This window comes from Necator americanus, chromosome III (genome assembly GCF_031761385.1).
Source record: "Necator americanus strain Aroian chromosome III, whole genome shotgun sequence".
Classification (NCBI taxonomy): domain Eukaryota; kingdom Metazoa; phylum Nematoda; class Chromadorea; order Rhabditida; family Ancylostomatidae; genus Necator; species Necator americanus.
The window spans coordinates 33,676,687-33,703,222 of record NC_087373.1 but is presented as its reverse complement, the minus strand read 5'-3'; the positions used below and the strand labels follow the sequence as shown (position 1 = coordinate 33,703,222).

The following is a 26,536-nucleotide window of genomic DNA, read 5'->3' as shown; positions in this document are numbered from 1 at the left end:
TTAGAAAAGTGAATGCCTAATGGAGTCAGGAATCTCGCCTTTATGGTCTTTCAACATTGGTCGGCTCTCATAAGTGGCGATAGCAACCTGGAAATCCGATTTCTTAACGATTATACTGTACGAAAATTGTTTCATCTTGATTGCTCAATGGATAAATTCTGACGTGACGCTTTTCTCTGGAATTAGCTTCTACTATTTTTTTGCTTAATCTGCTAGAATACTTAATCCAACATGCACTCTGTGAAGAAAAAAAACCTTAAATTTTCTTTTTCTTTAAAGGCAGCATACCACGAATCTGTGGTGGTACGGATTTCAGGTGGAGTATTCGTATATGGGATAGTAGATTATGGAGAGGGGGAGGGGGTGGTTCCATCCATTTATTTCTAATTGCCGTAAAAAACAGCCCGGAAGATGCAGCGCGTGCACAAGGCTCGCGCGCTCTAATCGAACTCCTTGTAGAAAATAGCGCGCCAGAATACCCGAAGCCGTATCATCCGGGCCGTTTTTTACGGCAATTACCTGAAATCCGTACCACTTCAGATTCATGGGGTTTAAAGAACGCACCCGTTGCTTGAAATCGGCTTCATACTCTCCTCGTAGGCCAATGTAGAACACCTTTGTCAGATCAGCTCCGAAATTCTTCTGAACGTGTATGCTAAGATGAGAAAGAGTACCAAATTTTGACGCCTTTAAAGGATAATCGACAACACCTAAAGTTGCATTATTGGTGGACTATTTACTTAAATTTGTTCCTCTTTAAACAATAAACAAAGTTATAGAACCAACCATTCGGGTCCTGTTTGAGGTCAATTTCTTGGTCAGCTTCTATACCACAATCATCGAAACACATCTGAATGAATCGATTCAGTCCTCATACAGACACAATACTAGACTTATTTCACTTGTGGGAGGTGAATGAAGAAAAAACGGAAGAAAGAGAAAAAAGAATACGGTAAGGGGTTTAGAGACAACATACCACGAAGTTGGAGAATTCTGAAACTTTTTCACGAAGAGATAGGATTAGGGGTGCAGATCACGAGTGTGAATGGGACCATGCTCAATTTCCCCTATTGATTAACAGAAAGCGTGGAAAAACGTCTTGGACTAATCTTCCTACGAGACACCTTTTAACATCACTTTTACACACGCGCCGGTTCTGCAGATTGCCCATGTATTGGTTTTACTTCGATAGTTCGCTGAGGAGGTGGGAGGGAGGCGGGGGACCCCATTAACTATTCTCTAATCGCTCGCAGACGCGGCGCATTTGCAAGCCCGGTGCGCTATGAGGTGCCTCGTTGGAAAATTTGCACAGGAAGATGGTTCCCCACGCCGTTTTTTAAGACGATTACAAAGAGATGAACGTGAACACGCTCAATGTCTTCAGAAATGGTGTTGGGAGATCTCAACATCGTCAATTTCTTGATTTGCTGTCTTTCGAAAAGTGAGCAAATTCGAAAATAATTAGATGCGTTGTGCCGCCAATAGTTCTGTTTATGTTAGGTTCCTCGCTAGCTTTAATCAGAATGCACGGATAAGTGAGGATCTCCTCGCGCCATTTCGACCGCAGCCGCCCACGCAATTGCACCGGAAGTCGACTTCGAGTATATAATGGCATAAATTGTCTACAAGGACTGCAGTAGCCCTAAATCTCAAAGTTCAATGGAGATAAATCAACTAGCGCTATTCATTTAAATATTTTGAAAAAGGACATTGAGAACCGTCTAAGGCGCGCGCAGCCTTACAGGGCTAGTCGATGAATCAAGTCAACGTTTTTCTCATCCTCCCATACAAGTCTGATACCAATTCATCGATCTCGGAATAGCAAAACGCTTGGTTGACACTAGGGCGGATTCGAGCCTCCGATCGATCTTGCAGCCACAGCGGAACTTCTTGCCGACCGCGCCCCACCCGCCTCCTACTGGATTACTCAAGGTAAAATTGTTGCTGATTACTGTAAGAGAGATCGAGCAATTGTTGCATGAGATGTTTCACAAATTATCGTTTCGAAAAAAAAAAGTTAGAAGGACAAGTAAGGCGTTAAATCCGGCTATGTTTTGTCGCAAAAGCTGGAGTCTTGATATAAGAAAAGTTCATATCAAAGAACATGTACATCAAGATGCAGAGAAAAAAATTACAAAAACATTGCCGTAAACATTGGTGTAAACAGTAGAATGGTTCGACTTTCTTAAAGGGTGAAGGGACGATCGCGGAGCAAGACATGAAGAAGAAACCAGGAAAGGCAAACTAGTGATTTTTTTTTCGAGTTTTCGGTCGTCATCTCGGAAAACAGAGCACTGAACACAAGAAAACGGGGAAGATTTTCTATCAAGTAACATGCATGCCTCAACGGAATATTTCCGGTCTCCGTTCTGCGCTCCATTGTCGCGTGTTAAACAGACACTTCCTTAGAAGCAGCCTATCATAAGATTATCGATGTTCCCATCTCTCGTGGACAATAGATGTAGGTTACAAGTATTTGATTAGATGTAGACTACGATTCGGTGAAATCGAATCGTCCTGAAAATGGCGTGGAAGACAGGCTTAGCTCCTGCTGCTGAGGAGACCTCATTCACTTTCGGCCGTTCCTTCGTGACACGTGTTCAAAGGTTGCGAGGTCCGACGTACCTCGTAGGAACAAATACTGTTTTCCCTACCTTTTTTCAAGCCGATTAGGAGCAACTGAGCGTGACAACGCTCGTACTTGTAATTCACACCGCTAACTCCATATTGTTCACGTGAGATCCAAACATAGAAAATTCAATAGTACGCTGCCTTTAACGGCAGCATACCACGAGATTGAGGGTGTTGGGATCTCCCCAGCAATAGATCGGGTCAGTACTATAGTTTACGAATATGAGTGCGATTATTTTTAAGTCTCAATTTTATGAAGTAGACAATCAAACTGTTGCAAAATAGGAGGAGAGAAAGGTCCGACAAAACTGTTCCCCGCACCGTTTTTCTGGATGACTTATCTTCGTGAACTACATCCCATACTATTCGTGGAGATCCTCAGACTCGAGATGAGCCGCTTTCAACCTATCAGTCGCAATGGTATACGATCACAAGTTCTCAAATGAATCGTTCTCGTGCACCCACATGAAGACAAAGCATTGTTACGAAGAAATACTACAAAAAATTGTTGGACTAGTTTATGCTATATTGCACCATAAATCAAAACGTGACGGAACCGTAGAGAGTTTGCTGTCAGCCCTGAGCGCGATAGGGAAGAGCCAGAGCCTCCTCAGGTGAAGCGGTTCTAGCTCATAAGGTGCAGCTCACGTGAAGGGGATCCCTTCGCCAACCGTCCAAAAGTGAGGGGGGTTCGAGCACCGTCTCCGACTTTCGCACCTATGCTGTCAGCTCTGAATAAGAAGAAATGGGGAGAAGCCAAATCAACAGAAAACGCTCGACCTTCTCTGTCAATAGTACGTGGATAACCGGACAGAGGTTTGTTCCACTTTCTGGAGTAGGAAAAGAAAAGGTGATGTAGAAATGTAGAAAAGAATGTAGAAAATGTAGAAATGTATGATGAAATGTAGAAAAGATGATGAAATTGTTGAATAGGGAGACATCTTTTTGTATTCAAGTGAATATAAGATTTTTCAACGAGTGGTCTGATCATCGCAGTCTTAAAAGTAGCTACTCCTTGACAAGACAACAAAGCCTTCGCACAATTCTAGAGGTGTATAGTCGGATCAAAATGACATGAACCCTGGTGCAATTACGTAAACGAGTGCGGTCGAACCGATGTGTGGAGCAAGCGGTTAGGATCGTGAAGGTACCCTTGCTCAGACCCTCACTATTGCCTTTCGCGATAGTACCATCCTGGTGCCAACCGATAGGTCCACCATCCCGCTTCAAACGCAGTTGGTTACGCAATTGCACTGAGCTTCACGTCGTTTTGACCCGACTATAGTAACGTTACAAATTGAAAAAATGGACAAGGAAAAAAGTACTGCAAACCCACGGCTGGTCTGTCCTTGAACAGGCGAATTTTCGCTGGATGACTAGAATCTTCATCACCGATCACAGCGATACCAGTAATACGCACTTGACCACAGAATGGTATATTAAATAGCAGCTCTTCATCGCAGTCGCTTTCCACAAATTCGGTCCTTAAAAAAGAAATTAAGATACACTACATGTGAGTATTGTTATAACCTTGATAAAATATATGGTGCACGAAACACAACATGCATCGTTTAGATTGAACCGGAAGCAGAACCACAGTACAGACTTTTTCTTGTGTACGAATTCAAACCCAAAATTCTCGTGGGACAGATTTTACCGCTTGTTTTATTAACGTAGTGATTGCGCACTATCACTATTGTAAGTGAGGTAAGATTTAAAAAAAAATATTCGAGTTTTTATCATCACTGGTACAAAAAACTTGGTGGGGATGCACAGGAAAGGAAGTAGGAGCGGAAGTATACCCTGTTCCAGAATTTTTATTCCCTTGCTCGTTGGTTAACGACATTCTTCCGTGCGGAAGCAATGCGATTCTGTTAGCACTCGAACATGCTCATCACTTCTTCCTCGGCGCATTTTCCCATATGATGGCCCCACCGACGGAATAAAGATTCTGATAGAGACTAGAGATTTTGGGAAAATACATCCACGTTTGAGTATCAATGCTAAAATCGTCAAACAGTTACTGAACAGAACTTCTATTGATGAATTTCTTCCATTTGGTTTGATCCACCACAAAGTGTATGTGGTATTGTAACCTTTATTCTTCAAGATTATTTATGTGAAAAAACACAAACTTGTCCATTCTCTTCTCCATGTTTTTGAACACCAGTTTTCCACTACCATCAACGCTTTCATTTAATACTGTTACCTGAAATAATGCTCTCAAAAGATGTGTGAGTCGAAAAAAAAATTGGTATGACATCCACTCCTACCTTTTCCATGTCAATATATTGATACATGTCGTACCGCTTAACATCACTGTTATTGTCATAAAAGTCGGTAGCCTCATGATGGCAGCCTCCTGCACCTTGGTGGTTATGGTCACACATCGTTATGGCAAGTTTGAGAGTGAACTGAAGCTAGAAGAATGAAAGTTATGACAGCATATCAAAATATGGCTCAGATAGAGTTCGAAGGCGTTGGAATACAAACGTTCGTATAGGAAAGCAACATATAACATATATGGTTGGGTCAAAACGACATGAAACACGCACAGTTACGCGAGCGTCTGCGCGCTCGAAGCGGCGCGGTCATCGCTACCGCCACCCATCACTGCAGTTCACCATGGTCCCACCTCGATTCCGACCGTTGTCTCCACCGCACCGCTTCGAGCGCGCAGCTGCTTACGTGACTGTCCGTGCTTCATGTCGTTTTGACCCAACTACAAATATGAAATATGACAATATATAATATGACAATCTTAAGACACTAACGAAACGTTTCTAACTCTTTTCTCAAGGTCTGCTACTGATATATGTATAGTAGGGTCAAGACGACATGAAGCACGATGCAGTTGCGTAAGCGGGTACGCTCGAAGCGGTGCGGAGGAGCGTAGCGGTTAGGATCGAATGAGAACCCTTACTACCGCTGTTCACTGCTATGATCCTCGATGGTCCCACCTCGATTCCAACTGTTATTTCCACCGCGCCCTTCACCGCACAGTCGCTTACACAATTGCGCTGTGGCTTCATGTCGTTTTGGCCCGATTATAGCTATAAAAGAAAGGATACCTATGGTTTCCCAGAAAGACTAGTTAGCGGGCTGTATATTCTGCTGTATCTCAAGAGGGGCCTCATCTGAACGAAGACGCCACGAAAAACTAGCATCACTGGATACGATATGGAAAATCCAGCTAGATCCTCGATTCTTTCTGTTCATATCAGGTCTAAACGGGGTCAAAACGACATGAGGCACGTGCGCTATTGCGTACGCGGCTTCTCCCCGTGAAGCGCAGCGGCTATGAGCGTGGTAGAACCCTTGCTGGCAGTACCCATCGCTGCAGCTCGCAACGCTCCCACCTCGGTTAAAACTGCTGCCTCCACTGCGCCGTTTCGAGCGCGTACGCAAACACACCGCGACTACATACAGATTCATGTCGTTTTGACTCGACTATAGTAACGAACATCTGTCGTATTTGATGCATGGCTTTTTTTTTGTTGCAAAAGTGTTACTTGAAGCCAGCAAAAGTGACGTCATACATTGCTTGGCTGGAAAACGTAAATCTCTGACCTATCAACTTCTGCATTACACAAATTGCAAGTCAACTTGTTGAAGTATAGTCGGGTCAAAATGACATGAAGCTCGGTGCAGCTGCAAAGGTGGCTGCGAGGACCACTTCATCACTGCCGCTCGCCGCTCCCTTCGAGCGCGGCCGCAACTGCACTGCCTTTCATGTCGCTTTGACGCCACTATACCATATGTAGGGTTTTGCATCCGATCACATAAAAGGAAAATAATTTGATAGCTCTTCTGATCTAATCTGATAGGAAATGTGCCATATTTCTGGATCTAATATTTTGATAAAGAACGACAAATCATGTCTGCATACTTGTACTCACATACGGAAAGTGTGTGCTGCGAAGTCTAGTACGCGACACCGGAACGTGACCTTCTGGAAACAGATCAGTAGCAGGAATCCAAGGCTTCTACGCAAATTCCTCCAAGTAAGCCATAGTAGAGTCAAAACGACATGAAGCGCGATGCAATTGCGTAAGCGGCAACGTTCGAAGCGGCCCGGAGGAGCGCAGCGGTTAGTATCCGGAAGTGACCCTTTCTAGCACCACTCCGCTGCAGTTCGTGATGGTCCCACGTCGATCCTCCGCTGCATTCGCCACTACTGCAGCCACTTACGCAACAGCATTATGCTTCATGTTGTTCTGAAACGACTATACACGCGTTTGAACATACGCTGTAATGATATCAGTCTTGAAAGAAGCTAACAGCTTCTCTCTTATGCATCTTCTTTACTAGGACATAATTCTTCCAACATTTTCTAGAAATCAAACAGTAGTTTATTCCTTAAAACAGTATCCGATGCTGCGAACAAGCACAAAAGTGAATCAAAACCGTTAAGACGTTCTACGACTATGTTATTTGAAATCTTTATTAATCGATCTCTTCGCAGATTACATCACCGATCATTACAAAGCATTTGGACAATCAGACAACTTATCAACACTTCGTTGCCACCATTCTTCATCGATGAGGTCAAAAATGCGTAGTCATGAGCCAACAGACCATCGCATAATTAAAGTGCTAAATACTAAAGTGCTTGGCGCGATAACCAATCCATTTGAGATACGCAGAGGCGTTCTGCTTCAATTCACGCTTATTGGTTCATGAACGTGTATGCGGTTTATACAATGACTTGCGGGACAAGCCGAGTTAGTAAGTGACCTTATTCTCCCAGACAAGCTTAGCATTAATTTATCGACACCGGAAGGATAAGAGATTCGGCTGGTATTTAGTGGTGTCCAGAAGTAGACGGCACGCATGTGATGGCTGTCTTACCAATACACTACACCGGCGCCCGCTATGATTATGATTTGTTAGTATTAGCGACATTAAAGTCCACGAAAAACAGAAAATTAGGAAGAAACCTAGAAAGGAAGTAAAAGTGATACATAACTTGCAAAAAAGCCTTTCGCAATAGGGTGAATTAACCAGCATCCAAAAATAGTACACATAAAAAAGAGAACTTAAGTAAGTAGAATGACAGACAAAGTTCAACATAACAGAATACAACAGTGAGCGAATTCGGAACCAGCTCGAAAAAAAAGTATGCACATCTAACAAACAATGAGGAAATAAATAGACTATAAAACCTGGATCTGGAAACAACAATCAAAAATATTACCCACTAAAATTAAAATAGAACATATGTTTATGAAAGTACGGTAGGAGCCCTCCTTTCATTATGGATTCGTTCTGCAGAGAAACTTCGCTTGAAGTTGTGAAATTTATCTTCATATACTCTGCTTACTGCCTGAACGATTAAGTTGTTAATGAAACGTATTTCTACACGAAAATAAGCCAATATGAAACCAAGTTGTGAAATGACTCTCTTGTCTGGAAAGAAACTCACTTCTAAACGTTTTGCACGTTCCTTGTAGAGCGGCTGAAGGGGTAGTTGTAAGTCATTTGCCAGGGCAAGGGTCCGCAAATCGAAATAATACTTTGCATACACGGATGAAGGTACTTCAATGTTAAAGTCAAGGCACTCGAGAAAACGTCGCTCCAATTCGTTCCTTAACGCGTGACGTAATAAGCGAGAGGAAATGAACACAAACATTAGTTAACTTAACTCAATTTGTGCTTTACCCTACACATAAATACAGTTAGCAAACAAAAGAAGCATTAGAATAATATTCTGGCTTTAACACTACTGGCATGTCCTAACTTATGTCTTTACAACCTCCTAGATTCCGGGTTTTGTATAAAACATTGTGAAGTAAGTATAACGACGGCGAAAATGCTTGTGTATGGCAATCCGCCTCCTACCGCAAGTTGGACTTCTAATGAAAACTGCCATAGTGAAACGCTCGAACTTTAGAAAGTCTATTTTTCTTCTGTTTTAAGTAAGTCCGAAACAAAAAGGATAGTGAGTAACAAAAAAAAAAGGAGAAAAAAAGCAACATACAACGAGAACACAAAATCTCCCTATAGTAAATGTCCTAATGCTTCCGAAATTGTCTTAAAGGCATCACCCCACGAATCTGGGGTGGTGCGAGTTTCAAGTGGGTAATACCTGTACGGGTCGTAAATTATGAGAGAAAAGGGTGATTCCGTCCATTTCTTCCTAATTGTCCTTAAAAAAAAGGCCCGGAAGATGCGCCGCGTGCACAAGGCTGGCGCGCTCCAATTCCAATCGAACTCGTTGTAGAAAATAGTGCCCAGGGAACGCTCGAATCCGTTTTTTTACGGCAATCAGGAAGAAATAGAATCACCCTCTTCCCCATAATCTACAACCCGTATAGGCATAACCCATCTGAAACCCGCGCCACCCCAGGTTCGTGAGGTGATGCTTTTAAAGATACCAATGAAAAGGAAATTTTGAAAATAATTAGCTGAACATTAAGATTTCTTGTTTAAAAAAAAACTCCGTTTCTTGCACAAATAATGTGAAATGTACCTCGCTCCGCACATTGTTCTTGAAAGTAAAGTTGAAAGGAAAGTAGTGGTATCAAACGAACATGCTACATATGGGATTATGCAAATGCAAACAAATACAAAACACTTACATATCATCTACATTCGTATCTCGTAAGATTTGGCAGTAGTCAACATTCCATACAGCTTGATCATCCCAGACCTACAACATTATTAATATGAATTCACCATAATGCAATTCAAATTCTAACAATTCTATTAAATCCATGTTGCATTAACAATGCTTAAGAACACTGTTCAAAATCGCTTTTGAACCTAGAAATGGGACGGTTGAAACAAACAAAACTCCTCACCTTGGATGCTAACATAATAGCGCCTAATACGACTCTCCGCCAGTTTGAAGGACATAAATCCATTTCAGCGTAATTCAAGAGACGTTCTATATACACCTGAAATGACAGAAAATTTTGCGAGAGAAGTTGTATAGGCAACTACAATTCCACAAAATATAAACACATACCAATGTTATTATGGCGCATTCGGCTGTTAGTTGAGCAGAATGGAAGAGTGTACGAACAAATCGGTAAATTTGCCTGTGATCTGGATCCTTTGTCATTAGCTCAGGTGGCAATGCCTCACGCTGAATCTTTTTTTTTTTCTCTACACTGTTTTAACATTCTGTTCAAATTCAAACAAGAAAAGGTAAACGATTGCAAAGTTCTAAATCAAATGAAATTTTCTGAAGTCTTTTTTGGAATGTAAGAATGAGGCCAATCACTCCAACTTCCACATTTTAGTTAATTTCACAAATCGGACTCTGTAGCATCGTGATTCCCTTCGGCCTCTCTTATCTCTCACATAGAGTGATGCAAAATGTATCTATCCATCGCGAAGCACCGCTGTTTACACTTGAATTACGTCTTGTTTCTACTCTGCTTAACGAAAGGGCAAGAAAAGGATTTTGAAAAGTGTCCCATTCATCACAAAGGTGTTCAAAACAAAAACAGGTGTGAAAGCAGTCAATGTTGGAATGTATTTGTAGGAAAGCGTAACGAACAAGTTTTAAAGATAGAATTAGAATATCCTATCCCTTGCAAATAATTCTAACTAGAACACACTGCAGATATGAGATACACGAGAAAATAGTCACTAGATGGTAGTTTCAGATCATAGCCCTCAAGTTTTTAACCAACCGTTAACTTATTCTATTTCCAGACAGGAGTTTTACATACTAGAAATACAAACTGTCAAAATTCAGCGAATAATTGTTGCATAATGAATCAAAATGAACGGAAGACGTCATTTAAAAGTTTAAAAGAAATACATAAGACGTAAACACAAAATGGAGCAGCTATGGCACTACCGAAAAGGAAACGTACAGTGATTGGATGAAGTCGCTCCTCAAATATTTCCATAAGCCGTTCATGTGAACGATTTTTCCTATTAGCGATATGATAATATATCGCCAATGATATACATTTGATCGTATTCTTCAGATTCGGTTGACTAATCGTGGAGTCATCTAGATACTATATCTTGAACAGCAAAGCAGAAAAAGAATGAAAAATCAATTGTAATCGAATAATACTAACTGCTTACCCATATAAATTGTGCTACAACTACTTGATTTACGGAGACTTTTTGGCAACACACCCGGAAAACCGCCGCCCCCAGCCACAGCATCCAGCATGTAGCAAGATCGACGATTATCTTTCACTGAAGTTAGTTTTATCTGCCTCACATCTCTTAATAAGTAATATTAAGCTTCAAAAAACAGTATGTGGAATAAAACTCGCGAACAAGATCCTTTTTCTGAATGAAATATGATAATCTTACATTTCATTTCACTTTTACTTCGTTCCATAAAGGTCGGACGTGCAGTGGGATGAGTAGATGGATCTTCTTCTCCAACTAAAAATAGTAGTTCAGTAAATCTACACTCTGTCGTGTTTTTGACCATATTTTTCGCAAACACAAACCACGCATGATTCGTCATGCGCTGCCAGAAAAAATACTCTAGAAAACTGTCGTTTCTTCTATCCAAAAAAAAGAAAACCAAACTTCCAAAGTTGTCACTATCATCCATTCCATCTTAAATTTAAACGAAAAAAATTCTCCAATTAACTAAAACTTCGTCTTCTATGAAGCAGTTCGATTGCATAAATTCCTAATTTCTGACGTTTCTATAGAGGTCAAACTTTGAAAGCCGTTATGGCTGTTTGTATGTTAACCTTTTAAGAAATGATAGAAGCTAAATCAACATTAGCTTCTATTTTACATTGAAAGAAAAAGGGAAAATTAAGACAACTACCAGGACTACAATTTTCTGATGACTGTAGTTCTCCTAACACACTTGCAACATTCAGAGGAACGCCAGATACCCAGAAAATGCTGGATTCATGTAATAAAATGGAAAAGAACTGCGACAATACGAATATTTTGCGCAATTAATCGGTACGACCACAGCAGTAAAAGTAAATTCTCGATTGTGAGAGATTTTCGTGCATAAGTTCGCTGATCATTATTGTAAATATGTGCTAGACAAGTATGAAATAGTGTAACAAATATGACGTAGAAAAAAAAAGCACAACAAAAGGCAGTCCTAAAAGAAGCTCACCTTCAGGCACTTCACGTTCGCTGATATGTGGAAGAAAATTTGTTGACGTCTCATCTCGTGGAAAAGACTGGTTCACATATTGAAACTGAAATAGTCCCCCTATTATCCGACTACAAATAAGTAAATCTATGCAATCAGACCAAAACAAGGCAGAAACAGCAAAACAGTTACCTTCAAAAAGATGATAAGAACCACACATACCTCCACCTGATTGCTCCGCGTATATTGGCCTTCGTACGCGTAGTTTTTCTCGTCTCTCGGCACAGCATCACTACTCCGAAGACAACAAGACGAGTTACCCATAATCTTTGGTGAGTTCGAGAGTTAAATTGCTTTTAAATAACAGGACAAGTTACAACGAGCTACGTAGCATGGTTTGAGTACCGCTGAACATCCTATACATAGGTTCGAAGACTGCAACAATGGTTTTTTCATCAAAATCAGCAAATGTTTAGTCTTCCAAAAATGTCTGCACACATGTTTGTATGCACAAATGATCGCGACGGGTACGGTAAATCAACACAACTGTGGATGTTTCGTGTTAACGCAACCGCAACACTACAACAAGACATTGTCTCCGAATCCGATTAACTACCTTTAAGATCGGGTCCGGAGCCTAGTTCCAAAATGAAGAACGAAAATTTCCATTAGAAAGAGTTCCGTTACTGGGTTCACTTCGAGCTTACTTTTTGATTTTTATTTTGACTTTCAATTGACCGGACTGTTAATGCCTTGTAAACAAAGTCGCAGCAGAAATTAGTGTTCATTGAGACGAACTTATTGAAACTGGTAAGCAGTAAGTGACTTTTGATCTAGACTCGTATCTTGCAAGAAAAATTTCATTTGTGCGTGAACGTAGGAATTTGAACGGTTGACTTCGCGAATGCAAACGCGTGTATAACGATTTCGGCTTTTGTGAAATAAATAAAAACACGTGGTGGCGCCATTTTCAGTTTTAAAGAAAGTAACCATGGTATAAACAAAAAAATCGATAAGGCAACATTCTATGGCATACGAGGGGACGTACAAAAATGCAAGTCAGAAGCTCATAGTGGAATTTTCATAAAATCATCACCTACTGGAAAAAAGGAGGAATTTTCCGCATACAGCTTTAGTATGTGAAAAACTGCTTTAATGCATATTTACATGTAGATTAGCTTGCGAAACTGGATGATATATAGACCAGAGAAATTGATTAGAAAAGAAAAAGAAACAATGTTCAAGTGGATTCTGCACAAAATGCAACAATTTCCGGAACATTAGTCATTAACGTGAAGGTACTGAAGTTAAAACAAACGAAAATTTGAATTCTACTTATTTTAATTCCTTTTTGTATATACAAAACAAGCAAAAAAAATCAACCAATTATTAATAACACTAGAAGTTGAGGGAATTTCCCAGCTTTTGACTGTGTCAGCTGTAATCAAACTGGATAGAAAAGAGTCTTGCGTGGAATTTTTATTGATTTTCAGATGAAGCAGTGTCGAAACTAACGGCAACAATTAGAAACGCGTCGAGGATTCACTGAAACGACCACTACAGCTTGAATTAAAGACGGAGGTCCGAGGAAAGTTACATGTGGCGTGAACATTTCGCCAAGATATAGGAAAAGTCATAAATCAAGCAATGAAGAGATCCAGTACGTGTGTGTATGTGCGTGTATGTGTGTGAGTGTCGCGAATTCGTAATCACTCATCGGTGCTGCGGCGGCGGCGGGAAGATTCGATGCTCTAACGCTAACCGCAGCCGGCCGCCGGCGGTCACCGCGCACGTCTGGCCGCCATGAGCTCCTCGCTAGAGTGCACGTCGCGCCGTGAGGTCGTAGATGGTTGAAGGTGGCCGTCTCGTGCGCTGCTGTCATGCGTTGGAATCTCTCGCATCCTCGAATGGTTGCATGGTCCCGGAATTCCCATCCATGAATAGTTAGTTTCTCCCGAGAACGTTTCAGTATCTACGATGTAAGTAAAATCCGCTCCGGAGTCTTGTGGTCTGGGTCCTGCTTGGTCGGACAGTCGGTTTTTTTCATCTCTTCGAAGATGAATTGACCTTTTTTTCCTTAAGATCCATTCCTCGTAACATTTTATTGTTCTTCGCGTCTTGAAACAGTGTTTTTGTTTTTTTTCTTAAATTTTATGTCAGCATCTATCACTAGCGATTCCCTTCTCGCTTATTGAATTCTCTTCGTCGGGTTTTACTCTTTCATCCGTGATCAAGGGAGCTAGGGCGAGGACTGTCGTTAAGAGCTGAGTTAGTGCACCAAAGTCACTGTTGAAGTAGAAAATGGGACCTTTCTAGCTCTGCTACGGATCCTCAAACACAAACACCTTGAGTTCCGAAACAAGCCTTCATTCTCGGATCACATTGTGACATCAGCATTTTTTTCTTTCTCAAATGATGGTTGGAAATTACCGTTTTTTTAAAGAAATTTCCAAATTAAGTGCAATTGAAGATTAGGCTACGTAATCTGCGCGTAAACAAATTAGTCTGTCGTGATCTTGTCTGTCTTATTAATGTTTGTTTACGGAATTTTCTTTCGACGTCACATGATATTCCTTCCAGCGAGTATGTTTCAAGTTTCCAATGAGGTCTGCTAGGCTCTTTTCTTTGTGTTTTAATTTGACTAAAATTTGATTATTATTTTTGATTATTTTGTTTAACGTCATGCCATATGGTGGTTTCTCCACCGGCGCCATTGTGTTGATTGTGTAGAGATCCGAACGCTGCGACAATCGAACAAAAAGATCCACTTTACTCACCCAGATAGGCATAGGGAACTCTTTTATTCGTTAACCTTCTTGGCGTCTAAGCTTTCCATATCATATCTTAAGGATAGGTCATTGTATATCCGTTCTCCATGGAAGACGCACTTGATTATCACTTCAGAAACTATTAATTCACTGAAATTGATTTTCACTGACTTTCAACTGAGATTATCTGCTGTAAAGTTTAAAAAAGAAACCAGTTGATGTGTGAGATTGATGGGGTGAAAATTGTAGAAAAAAAAACGCAAAAATTCATTAGTGTAATGGAAAGTAGTCTAAGCGGCTGTAGGAAATAATCATCTGCTTTCTTGAGGACAACGTTCTTTTTCAACAGTAATGAAAAAATAATTTTAAAAGATGAAAAATGGATGATGATCATTGCTGAAAAAATCGTCTGAGGAACGTTCTTATGCAAGTCTTTTGTTTTGAAGATGTTCAATTTACATAACTTTTAACAAGTGTAGATTATTATAGTTATTTCGAAGTCGAAAATAGTGTAAAGTGACTGTTCAATCGCCGCTTGAAACTCATTTCCTCAAGAAAGGAGAAAGGTGAGCGCACACTTAAAGGCATCGTCCCACGAATCGGTGCAAATTTCAAGTGGAGTATTATAAGGGATAGTAAATTATGGAGAGGGGGTGATTCCGTCCATTTCTTCCTAATTGCCATTTAAAAAAACGGCCCGGAAGATGCGGCGCCGCACAAGGCTGACGCGCTTCAGTCGAACTCCTTGTAGGAAATAGTGCCCAGAACGCCCGAAGCCGTATCTTCCGGGCCGTTTTTTTACGACAATTAGGAAGGAATGGACGGAATCACCCTTTCTCCATAATCTACTACCCCGTATACGAATATGAATACTACACCTAAAATCTGCACCACCTCAGATTCGTGGGATGATGCCTTTCAAGTGAACATTGAGCGAATTTCGAATCAATTTCATGTGAAGTGTTTGCTTATGGTTAGAATGGAATGGCTGATAAGATTGTAACTCTCTTTGTCGTTCGATTACCAATGTGTAGAAATAGTTGCAAACATAGATATGCTACGTTGGAGGGACCGGGAAGATGTTCTCCCTCTGTTCAGGACCAACGACAGTTCTGTTCAGGATCGGTTTCAGAATTCGCTTTCGCGATTTCTGATCGCTTTATGCCCGTAGACCCATGCTTAGGTCCCTCGATGAATTTCTACTATCTCAAGTTGGATCATTCCTCACTGCTTTATGTTCGCAGCCAGCATGTTGAACCTACTCACATGCGGATACGAACAATATTTCGGCCACGTTGACCCTATTCATATGCTGATTTACTCCCGGGAAGGAAGAGACTCCCAACCGCGCTCTTATTTCAGGAAGTGAATCACTACATTAGTCGGCGCCCTAAAACCTAAGCACTAGCCTTAGAGGATCTATGACGTCCAGGCTAAAGTTACTAAAAGAAAAAGGGAGGAAGGGCTCAGAGATATAAGAGCCCTTCCCTTCCCAACAACATTTCTTCCCAGATTTCATTCTGAGTTATCGGGTTTTCGGCCAAAAATATCAGATTTCGATCGTTTGTGTTCGATATCACAAATCTTGCGCATTGAACTGTGTCAAATTTGAACTTGAAAGAGTTGGGTATGTCCGCTGTAGAGGCACATGAACGCTACTGATCATGCACCTGTGAAGTGAACTAAAACGATGAATTCCTTTGTTCACTAGCGATTACGCCTATCTTCCAAATTTTTGTACGCTTTCGCTGCACTCTATATTTTATTCTTTTTTTAAATCTCGTCGTAGTAGCAATGTAAAACCAGACCTTTTGTTTTCGGTGTGCTTGCCCTTCGTTTCCCTTGATCTTTTCATCTAATCACTCATGAAAATTGGTGGAATAACTAGATTCTAAAAGGAGCATAAAATAAAATAAAGATTTTTACACTAACAACAGCTGAATGAATATAATCTTTGGCATCCTTTTATGTTGGAAATGTTAACGATAACTTTTTGCATAATGCTGCTTCCTAAAACATCGTTCACTATGCTTAGATCCACATCATTCTCGTTACGTTATGGTTTTTCTTCTTCTTGACGTTGTTTTCTTCTTTGCGGTGTTGAAAATGTGTCATTCAGAGCCTAAATCATATGTCTCTTATCTTATCATTTGTTATCGTAAATGCATGTTCCTTTAACACGTAGCAAGGGATAGTTGTTGCACTTTCCACAGGACTATCCGATTTCATACTTCAAATCATTTGCGAGGAAGTGAACAAAGTTCTTATGCGGCTTCGATTTCAGCTACACTATCCTTTTTTATTAGGATTCTTTTGTGCAGTTACAGTTAGTGTCTTTGCAGCAGTAAACGTATCGTTAATGGAATCGTTTCATTGCAGACGTTAGTTTTTACGCAGTAATATCTTTTACACATACACAGTGTACATCACTTCGAACAGTTGTTTGATCCTGTGCGTTGCTTAGTGAGGTGAGTTATGGTGTTATTCACATTATAACTCATCTCTCTTCATAATAATAATTCATGATAATCTGCATGAGTACTTTTCTAAGTAGTGCTATTTTTAAGTGTGATACATGACTTACAATACATCCCCCATTTTACGATAGGATGTATGCTTAACTAGATAATATTAATTATCAATTTTATCTTCAATATTATCTCATTTTCTACTACAACTTTGATGTACCGGTATCGAATACCAACTTCGGAATAACTGGACTTGTCTTGCATGCAACGCCCTTTCTTTGCTTCTCATCGTTCAACGCCCTTTCTTTGCTTCTCATCGTTATCTTCTGGCTACGGTACATATATATGTATTCTGTAATTCGGTACTAATTCCATTCCAATTTATTTTAGTATGTCAGTGTTGACTGTTGTTTCTATGAGGAGACTATTGAATATTTGCAAGCATTCTTATTCGCTCATCATTTTCGTTTAAAATGGCAAACTAGATCTGATTTTTTTTTACTCCTGAGCTCTTTTTGAAATCAAATGCTAGATTTTAAGAAGTCTGGTTATTTTGTTTATAAACTCGTACTCCAGGTTCGTTTGCTTTTTTTTTGTTGAATCTCACCATTTATGTAAATAAATGCGTCTTGAGTTCCTGCAAGAGCGCCATCATTGCTCATAGACTTTTAGCAGCTAAGAGTTGTTCTAAGTCAGCAGAGTTCAGTGATTTATTGTCTTTAAAGGAAAAAAAAACAAGAATTACCTTCTGTTTCTACGTATTTCCTACAACTTTTTTGACGCATCCATAAAGCCCGTTCGCGCAGTATCTAACCACCTCATCGCTGCTATCGCTTGATCAACCTAAATTTCTGTTCTCAAATCTGTCCCACGTTTAGAAACAGCCAGCGGACTTCTTGTTTGGGTTCAAGCCAACACATGAGGTTAGCCTTCTATGCGGCAGCAGGCAGCTATTTCGCTAATTTAGCTCTCCACACGCTTCCCAGCTAGAGCATGTTATTGGTAAACAATGATATTCTCTCCTTGACGTGGCAGCGCCACTTACGTCTGATGTATTGCGTTCTTTATATGCCTAGAATAGTTGTAGCATATGTTGCGTATCTGTCTCATTTTTGTACTGAACCTCTATAATTTATTTGTACTGTAGCGTACTTACGTTCCACAATTTATAGTCGTGCCAATACGAGATGAATCACGAGTGCAATTGCGGTGCATTTGCGTACGCGCTTGAAACGGCGCGGTTGGGCCAGCAGTTGGAACCGAGTTGGGACTGTCGCAAACTGCAGTTATGGGTGGTATCAGTAAGGGTTTCACCACGCTCCTAGCCGCTACGCTCTACCGAAGCGCCTCGAGAGCGTACACAATTACGTACGTGCTTCATGTCGTTTTGACCTTACTATAAAGTCGAATGAAAACGACGTGTGCACGGTGCAGTTGCTTAAGCGGCTGCGCTTGAAGCGGTACGAAGGAGCGTAGCGTTGAGCATCGAACGAAGAACTTTGCAAACACCATTCCTTGCTGGTGCTGTTTCGCAATGGTCCCATCTCGATTCCAACCATTTTCTCCATCGCGTCGCTTCGAGCGCAACCGCTTGCGCAACTACACCGTCCTTCATGTGGTCGTCATCCTACTATAACTATCGAGAAATCTTCCTACGGCGCCAGAAATAGAAACAGAAGTAGATAAACTATAACAAACTATAGCTCTACTTTAAAATAATGCTTATTGATTGTGATTTGTATTCTATTTATTGGAAGTGATTTGTCCTATTTCTATCCAGTTCAGAATGATTGACCGTACTCCTTTAATGTGTAATTTTCGTTGCCAAAGATTGTTTTATATGTCATCATTTGTCGATCCATTTATTTGTGCAGTTATCTCATATCTAGCGTTCAAATTGCATTAAATTCCAATAATTCGCGAAAGAGACATTTTATGCCATTTATTGGTTCAGAAATGTAAGAATGGCTTTGTTAGCCATGACACATCACTTAGTCATTTCTTTACAACAGCTAAATGCGTGATGTTTAGTGTCCGAGTCATCATTCTCTAACTTTGACGAGGCATCTCCGTTTTCACTTTAGTTTAGTGGAAAAACGTAATCGTCTCTGTGCGTAGTAACGTTTTTTTGGTTCTGGAGGCCAAACCTTACAGAAATCAAACATAAATAGTGTGACATGCGAAGTCTTCATTTTTTAGAACTCTTGGTTTAGTTTATGCCACCTACTAGGGCAGCCAAGTAATGAGTACTTCTGAACATAATTGGTAGGAAATAGATAATTAATGAACATCAACGCTGGGTATAATGATATAGAAGCGTATTAAAACATTGATGGATGAAAGTTAAAGTTAAAGTACTGTATAATACACAGATAACATTTGTCTCACTGAATCTCACGTGTTACGGTGGTTTCTTTTTTAGCGTTTCAAACTGTTTTGATGTCAGATGGACTTGTATAATCTTCCTTTCTGTTGTGATACTATTAGTTGTGCCACAAACTTTAGCGTTTATGTTTCGGCTATTGTTTATAGTTTATTCTGGTTGCATGTTTTAATTCTTTTAGTGAGTTTGCGTGAATTCATGCTTCTTTTGTTTGTTTACACGTTACTATTTTGTTTACTCATAGTTGTCTCAGTTTAAATTTTCTTATCTAAACTTACATTTTCCTTCCCAAGTTCCTCGTATCTTCCTGCTAGTAGCCGGTACATTACCACTGCTGTGATTATCGTTGCAGTCAGCTGACACCGTAAAACCGTAGGAAAAAAAATCAGCTTAGCAGTCTGCCATTTGAATGCGACGTGCCCGAGCTTTTAAATTTGTCGATTTATCATTTGCTTAGAAACCTGAGGATGAAAGAAAAGAAGCGTAAGTGTCTACACATGAAGCGGTGCAGTGGAGACAGCTGTTGCAATCGAGGTGGGACCATGGCGAACCGCAAAGATGGGTAGCAGTTCGCGACGGTGCTACCCTGACTCGAACCGCCATCTCCACCACGAATCTTCGAGCGTAGCCGCTTACGCAACTGTATTGTAATTCATTTCGTTTTTTCCCGACTGAATATTCATGAGTCCCCTATTTCCGTGACGTATATGCAGTGAAAATGACATCACGAAGTAAACTGCATAAGGATACAGTTGATGCCGAGTGTCCAGCATGGTGAAAGCGTTGCACTTTCTTTTCGCCAAACACACATACTTCCTCTGTCAATCTGTCCAACCTCATCGCTCGCATTCGGTTCAACACTCTCGGCCGCTAAGATGTAATATTAAGTTCCAGTTGCATTTAGGGGGTTATCCCTTAACTTTGGAAAGTACAGGAACTGCTCACACCATCTTTACAAACGTTCCTTTGAGCATACTCAACTGTGGATTGGGACGAATCTTCGAGAACGGCAAAGACAAGTCGCAATCACCTCCTTTCTATCCTGAAATTTACGAAATCGTGGTACTCCTTTATTTAATCAAATCGCTTACTGTGGAGTTTTTTTTTTAAATATTTGTTGGTATACCGCTGAGATGAGTGACATCTTATGCAACACGTACGCAGGTACCCGCTCAGCTCACTCTTTTGTGACTTTATCAACACCGTTAAAACATCCATTTTCACTCTTTAGATATCTTAAACATCAAATTGGCGATCCGAACAGAAAACGCTCTGTCTTTTTTGTAAGAGACACACTCGTTGCGAAAATCTGCAACATGTAAAAAGATTTGTGATTTGGAGTCAAGAACTGGGTTTCCAAATATTCGAGATTTACTTGGTGACTGTGTGATAAGATGGTTTTGTCATGTGCAGTGTTTTACCCGCGGTTCGTGCTTTTTTCCCCTCTTCTCTCCAGTTTTGCTTCCTCTGTTAATTTCCGTTCTTTTTTTTTTGAGCTGAACCCACCTGAACGAGTTTTCTCAATATCGCTGGCATACATACATATACATATGTGTTCTAATCAAGAATTCGGCAGAGAACAGGTCCATGTTGTCACTAATTGATATTTTGGAGTGTTTTTTCTTTTAATTTGCGGAACACGATGTGAACCGTGATTCAAAGACTTCACCTTTTTCTTCACTAACTGAAGGGGATTGGGATTTCTTCAACAAAAGTGAGTTTGGATATCAGTATTTTTTAAAAGCATTTTTAAACTTTGGTTATCTAACAAGATTACTTCTTTTCAAACTAATCTTAGGTTATTTTTTTTCTCTTAATTTATAAATCTAAGTACTAAGTCATGCAGTCAGATGCGAATCCAGATTAGTTTTTTTTCTTCTGCGAAGCAAATTCTGGAGCTGGTTCTTAAGAAACGAAACTACACCACGAAATCTTGCTAGATTTGAACTAATTTTGAGACCTTGAAAAGATTTCGTGTACCTGAGCGATGCTGGTCCTTTGACTCCGTTAAGTTGTGATTTGTCAACTTCCACATACAAACTATATTACTAGTCAGCATCTTATCAGCTCAACGCTGTTGTTTTTCTGCGACACATGACAAACGCTCTAATTTTGGACGACGCCCACTCATCAGCTGTGGCGACCACAGTGTCGTCACAGTGTGATCATCATATCGTTTCCAATGCTCGCAGATTAAAAGTGCAGGTTTGTTCGAAACTTCCTCGATACGAACACTTAGTGGACATAGCGCAATGTTTTTGTCACCATCAGTAGCGCAATCAAACTCGTCACTATCATTGCTTCGTCGCGACTCTCCCACCCTTAGTGTCATCATCTTTCGTTTCCACCTCTCAGCTAGTGTTCCTATCGGACGTACGCCGAGCGTCGTCCGTCACAGACACCTCTCACCTCGGATACTGCCTGCCGGTGTATCGATCAGACTGCCGTTTAGTCGTGTGCTGCGATGGTTGCAGGAACATGGTCGGTCGCAAAATCTGCGCGTAAACGATTCTTTCGAAAACGACGGGACCGCAACAACAAGCAGGGAAACGCTGAAGCAATTACAATGTCCACATCTACTCGTGGTGGATCAGGGTCATCGCTAGCCTTGCAGGAAAACGCTGTGTGAGTTTTACGACTATTGTTTGAATTGTTTCTGACTATACTGTATTGTAAATTGTCTCGCTGACACCTTGAAAGGTTCTTACGGTAGTTCCTATTCGGGAAAATATCCTCGTATCTGTCCATTATGTACACAGGCGAAACATGGACAATGACATACCAAAAAAAAAATACTAATCTCTCGCTTAGGACGCTTGTACATGACTAGAACGATCAATTTTGCTATCTTTTCAAACATTGCTTCAACAAAAAGGAAATAGCGCAGAAATTACAGGGGGCAAAATCTTTTGGAGGTGCTAGACTGACTTCATTTTTAGGTTCTTTCTAGCGCGTTCAGCTCAGAAAAAGCTTGCGAATGCGTCATTATTTAGGGATAATGAAATCCTCCGTTTCGAAAACCGCCTACCTTTTATTGATGCTATTACTATTATGACTTCAAAATTTGTGAACTGCAGGTTTTTTTAATCCATTGACTTTATATGCATTGTAAGTCAAATCGCTTACTAACATCTTCACAAATATCCCTATCTGGAGATCTTCAGCTCTTTATTGCGTGTCCGAAAATTTGTTGGAACTCCAGCTTGCTCACTTTCCATTTTCGTGTTCTTGAATTTTTGGCTCATACGTGGCAATGCGGTTCCCATTCAATAATCTCCTCTTTTGTTTGGCGGTTTCCCATGACAAGATTTACATAACTATTTCAATAGCGGCATTTGTATACACTGTTACTTTGTTGTTTTACATTATATTTTGGAATATTTTAACAAAAACTGCTACAGTCCAACTTTCAGCGAAGAGAAATCAGGATGGCTTAACAAATGGACTAACTACATTAAAGGATATCGCCAACGATGGTTTGTGCTTGACTCAGCTGGTGTGCTAAGTTACTACAGGTAAGGATGTGAAAGCTTCTTGTGAAAGGAAATGAATGGCTTCTTTTCTGAGTTAATAAGGGTTACGTAAAATTAAGATCTTAATGCAATGATTGAAAAACCGAAATTACACCCTCAACTTTATTTTTTCATTATTAAACTGCACTAAATCGAAGTCATTCGCTCATTCAGTTCAGTCGACGCTGTTGATTTTTTTTGTTGTTGAGAATATTGTCTATTTTGCACTTGCTTTGAATCTGAGTAGATTCTGCAATGATGTAGGTCTGCAAATGCTTTCCACTAAATCTTTCTTTCATCAAGTTGAATAGTTACATTCCGTAGATTTTACTGAGTTTTTTTTTCGGAGCAAGCTTCTTACTTCTTTTTGTAACAAGTTCAAGAAAAAAACTGCAACAAAGTTATCAAATGAGTGGAAGGACCTGTTTATATTGCGCCAGTTGTGGCTAGAATAATGTTGTATTGGATATTCATTCTATTTATTACTTTATTCTCCCCATATATTTATTTTTTCTCGCTAAATGCTACATAACTAGGTTTAGGGTGATGGAAGTCTTGTTTATTTTTTGTCTCTAAATTTCGTTGAGATCAAAAAGGTTTGATAAGATGAGTGGGTAATCACATATCCGTCCTTATCCGGGCTGCAAATCCACTTCCTTCTTCATCAGATCTCTTATGCTTATCATGCTTCGCATTGGGAGTGAGTTTCTAGGCAGTATTTCTAAACGCCTTCGTTGAATGATAAAGGACCCATTGTCGCAGGCATTGCGATTTACGATGGACCTTCTGGCGGCTATAATCTTTGAACTTTCACCTATGAACACTGCAATCAATTGTTTCTGCTTTTGTCCATCCTTTTTTTTTCTAATAAATCAGCACATAGCTTAGCGTGTTCTCGATTGCTGGCATTGCGTCGATCTGAAACAGGTTGTGGTGCGAAGCAGACAGCGAAGCAGCGATATGGCCGCCGCTGCTTGCGCTGCGTCCACTGCGCCCCGATCTCTCGCTCCTCGTTGTTGTCGATGTGTGTGTTCAAACAAAACCCGATCAGATTATAATCGTCGATTTCACATTCGATTCGTCCAGCTGTTTCTTCATCGATTCATTGTTATCTATATTGGACACACACGCGACTTATACTTTTTCGCTGATTCAACACCATTCATCATCGCTTTTTCCATTAATTTCGATGTTAGTCACCATATGGATCGATATTCTGTCGTCATAATTCAGAATATCGACATTGCTATCGTCATCTACGTAAACTGTGGTGAACGCGCTGGTTTTTTGTCGCGTTTTCTCGACGCGAGCGTCGAGAAGCATTGAGTGATAAGAATACGCACTGCAACAAGCGATCGACATGGCAAACCTACGCGGTCGTCTTCGTAAAGCTCGTAAACGTTTCACAGCATGTTACCTTCCTATGTCAAGAAGGGCTCGCAAGAGTAGCGTGGACGCGGACGTGTATGAGTCTGTTGGAGGTTATAAGTAAGTCTTGAACGTATTCCTATTTCCTGTTCTCACCTAACTTATATCGGGGATGAATTTTTTTGTTCCCTTAATAAAGCAAGAATTCCATGTTTAGTTCTCGGTTCCTGCTACTTCTTCTTTCTTCTTCTTTTATTACTATCCTCAACGGTGGTAGCTGCAGCTAATTTGTCTTATCAGCAAGCAGCCCATTCATCTTCGTACAATCTTTCGTTCTTTTGTTTTTTATCGTTCTTAGCTATTTCTTTACTACTTGCTTTTAAGTTACAGTTTTTGCAGACTTAAATTCTCTGTATTTACAATCGATCAACCGATATTGTCCAATTGATGTTCACAAAAGGAATTTAGAATTTTTATTTGGAAAATTCCTGGATCGATACTGATAGTTGAGCTAACGTTGTCGATCCAAAGAAATTGCTCTGTTTAAAGTTTTTTTTTAATCAGCTGATAAATGCTATCAAAACGTCCAGGAATCACTTGCAGTTCGCATAGTTAATGGCTTGTGAATATTTTTCAAGGACATATTTTGGTTTAAGTACTTTTATTAACGATCTCATTTCCGATAAATAAGTGGCACTTGTCTTTGCTCAGATTGGACTTCTCTACTATATAAATTTAATAAACTTTTCTACGACCATACAAGTGAGCTCGATCAAATCATACGTTTCATTTCAAACATGTTGTAGCGAGTTGTGTCAACTCGAACAAAGAGAACATAGCATTGTTTCAAAAAAGGACCTACACAAATCCTTTTTCATAAGCTTGTTTACTGTTTTATTTGAATGATACGAGCGTATTTCCTTTTTTTTAGAAACCCGAGCGAGGTTGGACAGTCGTGCCGAGGAAGTATCAATCTTCAAGAAGCGCGCATCCTATCTGATAAGGTGGAATATACATAGTTGCTTTTCTATGACGTACTGCTATCAGCCTGCCACTTCATTCCATATAATAGCTTCCCTACTCATTTTGTCTTTTTTTCAATCTTTAGTTTAAATTTAGAGTATTTTAGATAACAAACAATATAGTGATATCAGCATCATCACAAACTTTCCACTTGAAAGCAGGAAATGATGTTGATCGTCAAAAATGGCTCAGTGCCTTGGAGTATTCGCGGCATAAGGCTATCAAACAAGCTGAGAGCGGTGAGATTTCTAACGTTTTAATCGTCTACCTTTCTAGTTTTTCGGAAAACACAATTTGATGGTTTTTCCTCGCTTTATGAGAATTGCAAAATGATTCTGTTTGAACATTGACTATGTGCTTAGCGTGGAAAAACGGTTGAAGAAGAAGAAAATTGTGGGAATTATTCATTTGATGCGGAAAATTAGATTAGCGTCTAACGTTTAACTATTGAACTATCGTATAGGTGGCAAAACTTGCACATAAACACTGATTTATTTTAGACGAGGATGAAGAAGCACATCTTGGTCCTGGTGAATCACGGGTTTCTGTTCTACAAAGAACTCATAAAGAATTGCTCAGAAAACTCGAAGATCTACAAACAGCTGCACGGATATTAGGTTAGTAATTTGGAGATCCAATAATTCGCTTGAACTCTTTTCCATATATTGATTTTTTTATCTATGGCCGGGGTGGAGCTACTCCCATTCAAATTCTGGATTGATCCTCTTCATGGGCATAAAAACGTCCATGTTTGTGTTTATATTTGTCATACTGTACTAGTTATATTTTCCCACACAAATTTTTGTGGCGACGTGCATATTCACAGATATATACTTCCACGCGTGATGTTTGTCTTATTTGATTAGTTTCTCCAGAAATTTCTTTCCTTTCTTTGTTCAATATATGGAAGTAGAAGTGAGGTTAAAGACATCATTAGGTAATTTTTTGTTGAAAACCGCTTGTTTTCTGCTCTTTTTCAACATTAATAGGTGGAGTTGGAGGAATTGATTTAGCAGCTCATAGTACATTGATTAAGTTGTCGTAGGAGGAATGAGAATCGATTATATTACTTGGTTACAACTGTATAAAACCTCTTCTGCTTAACTTACATAAGCGGCTCTGATAATTTTAGCATATATGATTTTTGGGTCTCCTAAAATGCAATGAAATTTACAAACTACGTTTTAAAGAAAAACACGGTGACGAACTGATTCGATGCGTGAGCGGTGCCGAAATTGATAGGAAAACGCTATCGGAGAGAGCAGCTCTGCTCAAGGTAGTACAAATTTCTTAATTATCCAAATTTTATTGAATGATTAAAAGTAACTTAATTTCCG

The 26,536-nt window shown here is 40.0% G+C and overlaps 2 protein-coding genes across 6 annotated transcripts; one reads left to right on the top strand and one right to left on the bottom strand.

Annotated features, from left to right (window-relative positions):
• Positions 1-12,001, bottom strand: RB195_011821 (uncharacterized protein; the record flags this gene model as incomplete). 3 transcript variants are annotated; one of them, XM_064193402.1, is made up of 18 exons in its annotated part: positions 1-87; positions 565-710; positions 787-850; positions 3,968-4,115; positions 4,767-4,840; positions 4,905-5,045; positions 6,531-6,583; positions 6,880-6,907; positions 7,868-7,957; positions 8,057-8,219; positions 9,213-9,283; positions 9,435-9,530; positions 9,602-9,721; positions 10,461-10,603; positions 10,681-10,797; positions 10,918-10,992; positions 11,699-11,783; positions 11,900-12,001. In XM_064193402.1, 18 exons carry the CDS (start codon positions 11,999-12,001, stop codon positions 1-3), a joined length of 1,803 nt encoding a protein of 600 aa, XP_064050983.1. The 3 variants fall into 3 exon arrangements, with proteins under 3 accessions (XP_064050983.1, XP_064050985.1, XP_064050984.1); XM_064193400.1 differs by lacking the exons at positions 1-87; positions 565-710; positions 787-850; ... (3 more) ...; positions 6,531-6,583; positions 6,880-6,907 and having other exon boundaries at positions 7,856-7,957; XM_064193401.1 differs by lacking the exons at positions 6,880-6,907; positions 7,868-7,957; positions 8,057-8,219; ... (6 more) ...; positions 11,699-11,783; positions 11,900-12,001 and adding an exon at positions 6,823-6,832.
• A 5,437-nt stretch (positions 12,002-17,438) lies between these two features.
• Positions 17,439-26,525, top strand: RB195_011820 (uncharacterized protein; the record flags this gene model as incomplete). 3 transcript variants are annotated; one of them, XM_064193399.1, is made up of 9 exons in its annotated part: positions 17,439-17,489; positions 17,792-17,836; positions 21,489-21,501; positions 21,771-21,921; positions 22,710-22,811; positions 25,108-25,180; positions 25,306-25,438; positions 25,700-25,816; positions 26,390-26,493. In XM_064193399.1, the coding sequence occupies 9 exons, from the start codon at positions 17,439-17,441 to the stop codon at positions 26,491-26,493; spliced, it is 789 nt and encodes a 262-aa protein (XP_064050981.1). The 3 variants fall into 3 exon arrangements, with proteins under 3 accessions (XP_064050981.1, XP_064050982.1, XP_064050980.1); XM_064193397.1 differs by lacking the exons at positions 17,439-17,489; positions 17,792-17,836; positions 21,489-21,501; positions 21,771-21,921; positions 22,710-22,811 and adding exons at positions 24,169-24,296; positions 26,523-26,525 and having other exon boundaries at positions 26,390-26,475; XM_064193398.1 differs by lacking the exons at positions 17,439-17,489; positions 17,792-17,836; positions 25,108-25,180; ... (1 more) ...; positions 25,700-25,816; positions 26,390-26,493 and adding an exon at positions 22,889-22,895 and having other exon boundaries at positions 21,391-21,501; positions 21,749-21,921.
• Positions 26,526-26,536: the final 11 nt, after the last annotated feature.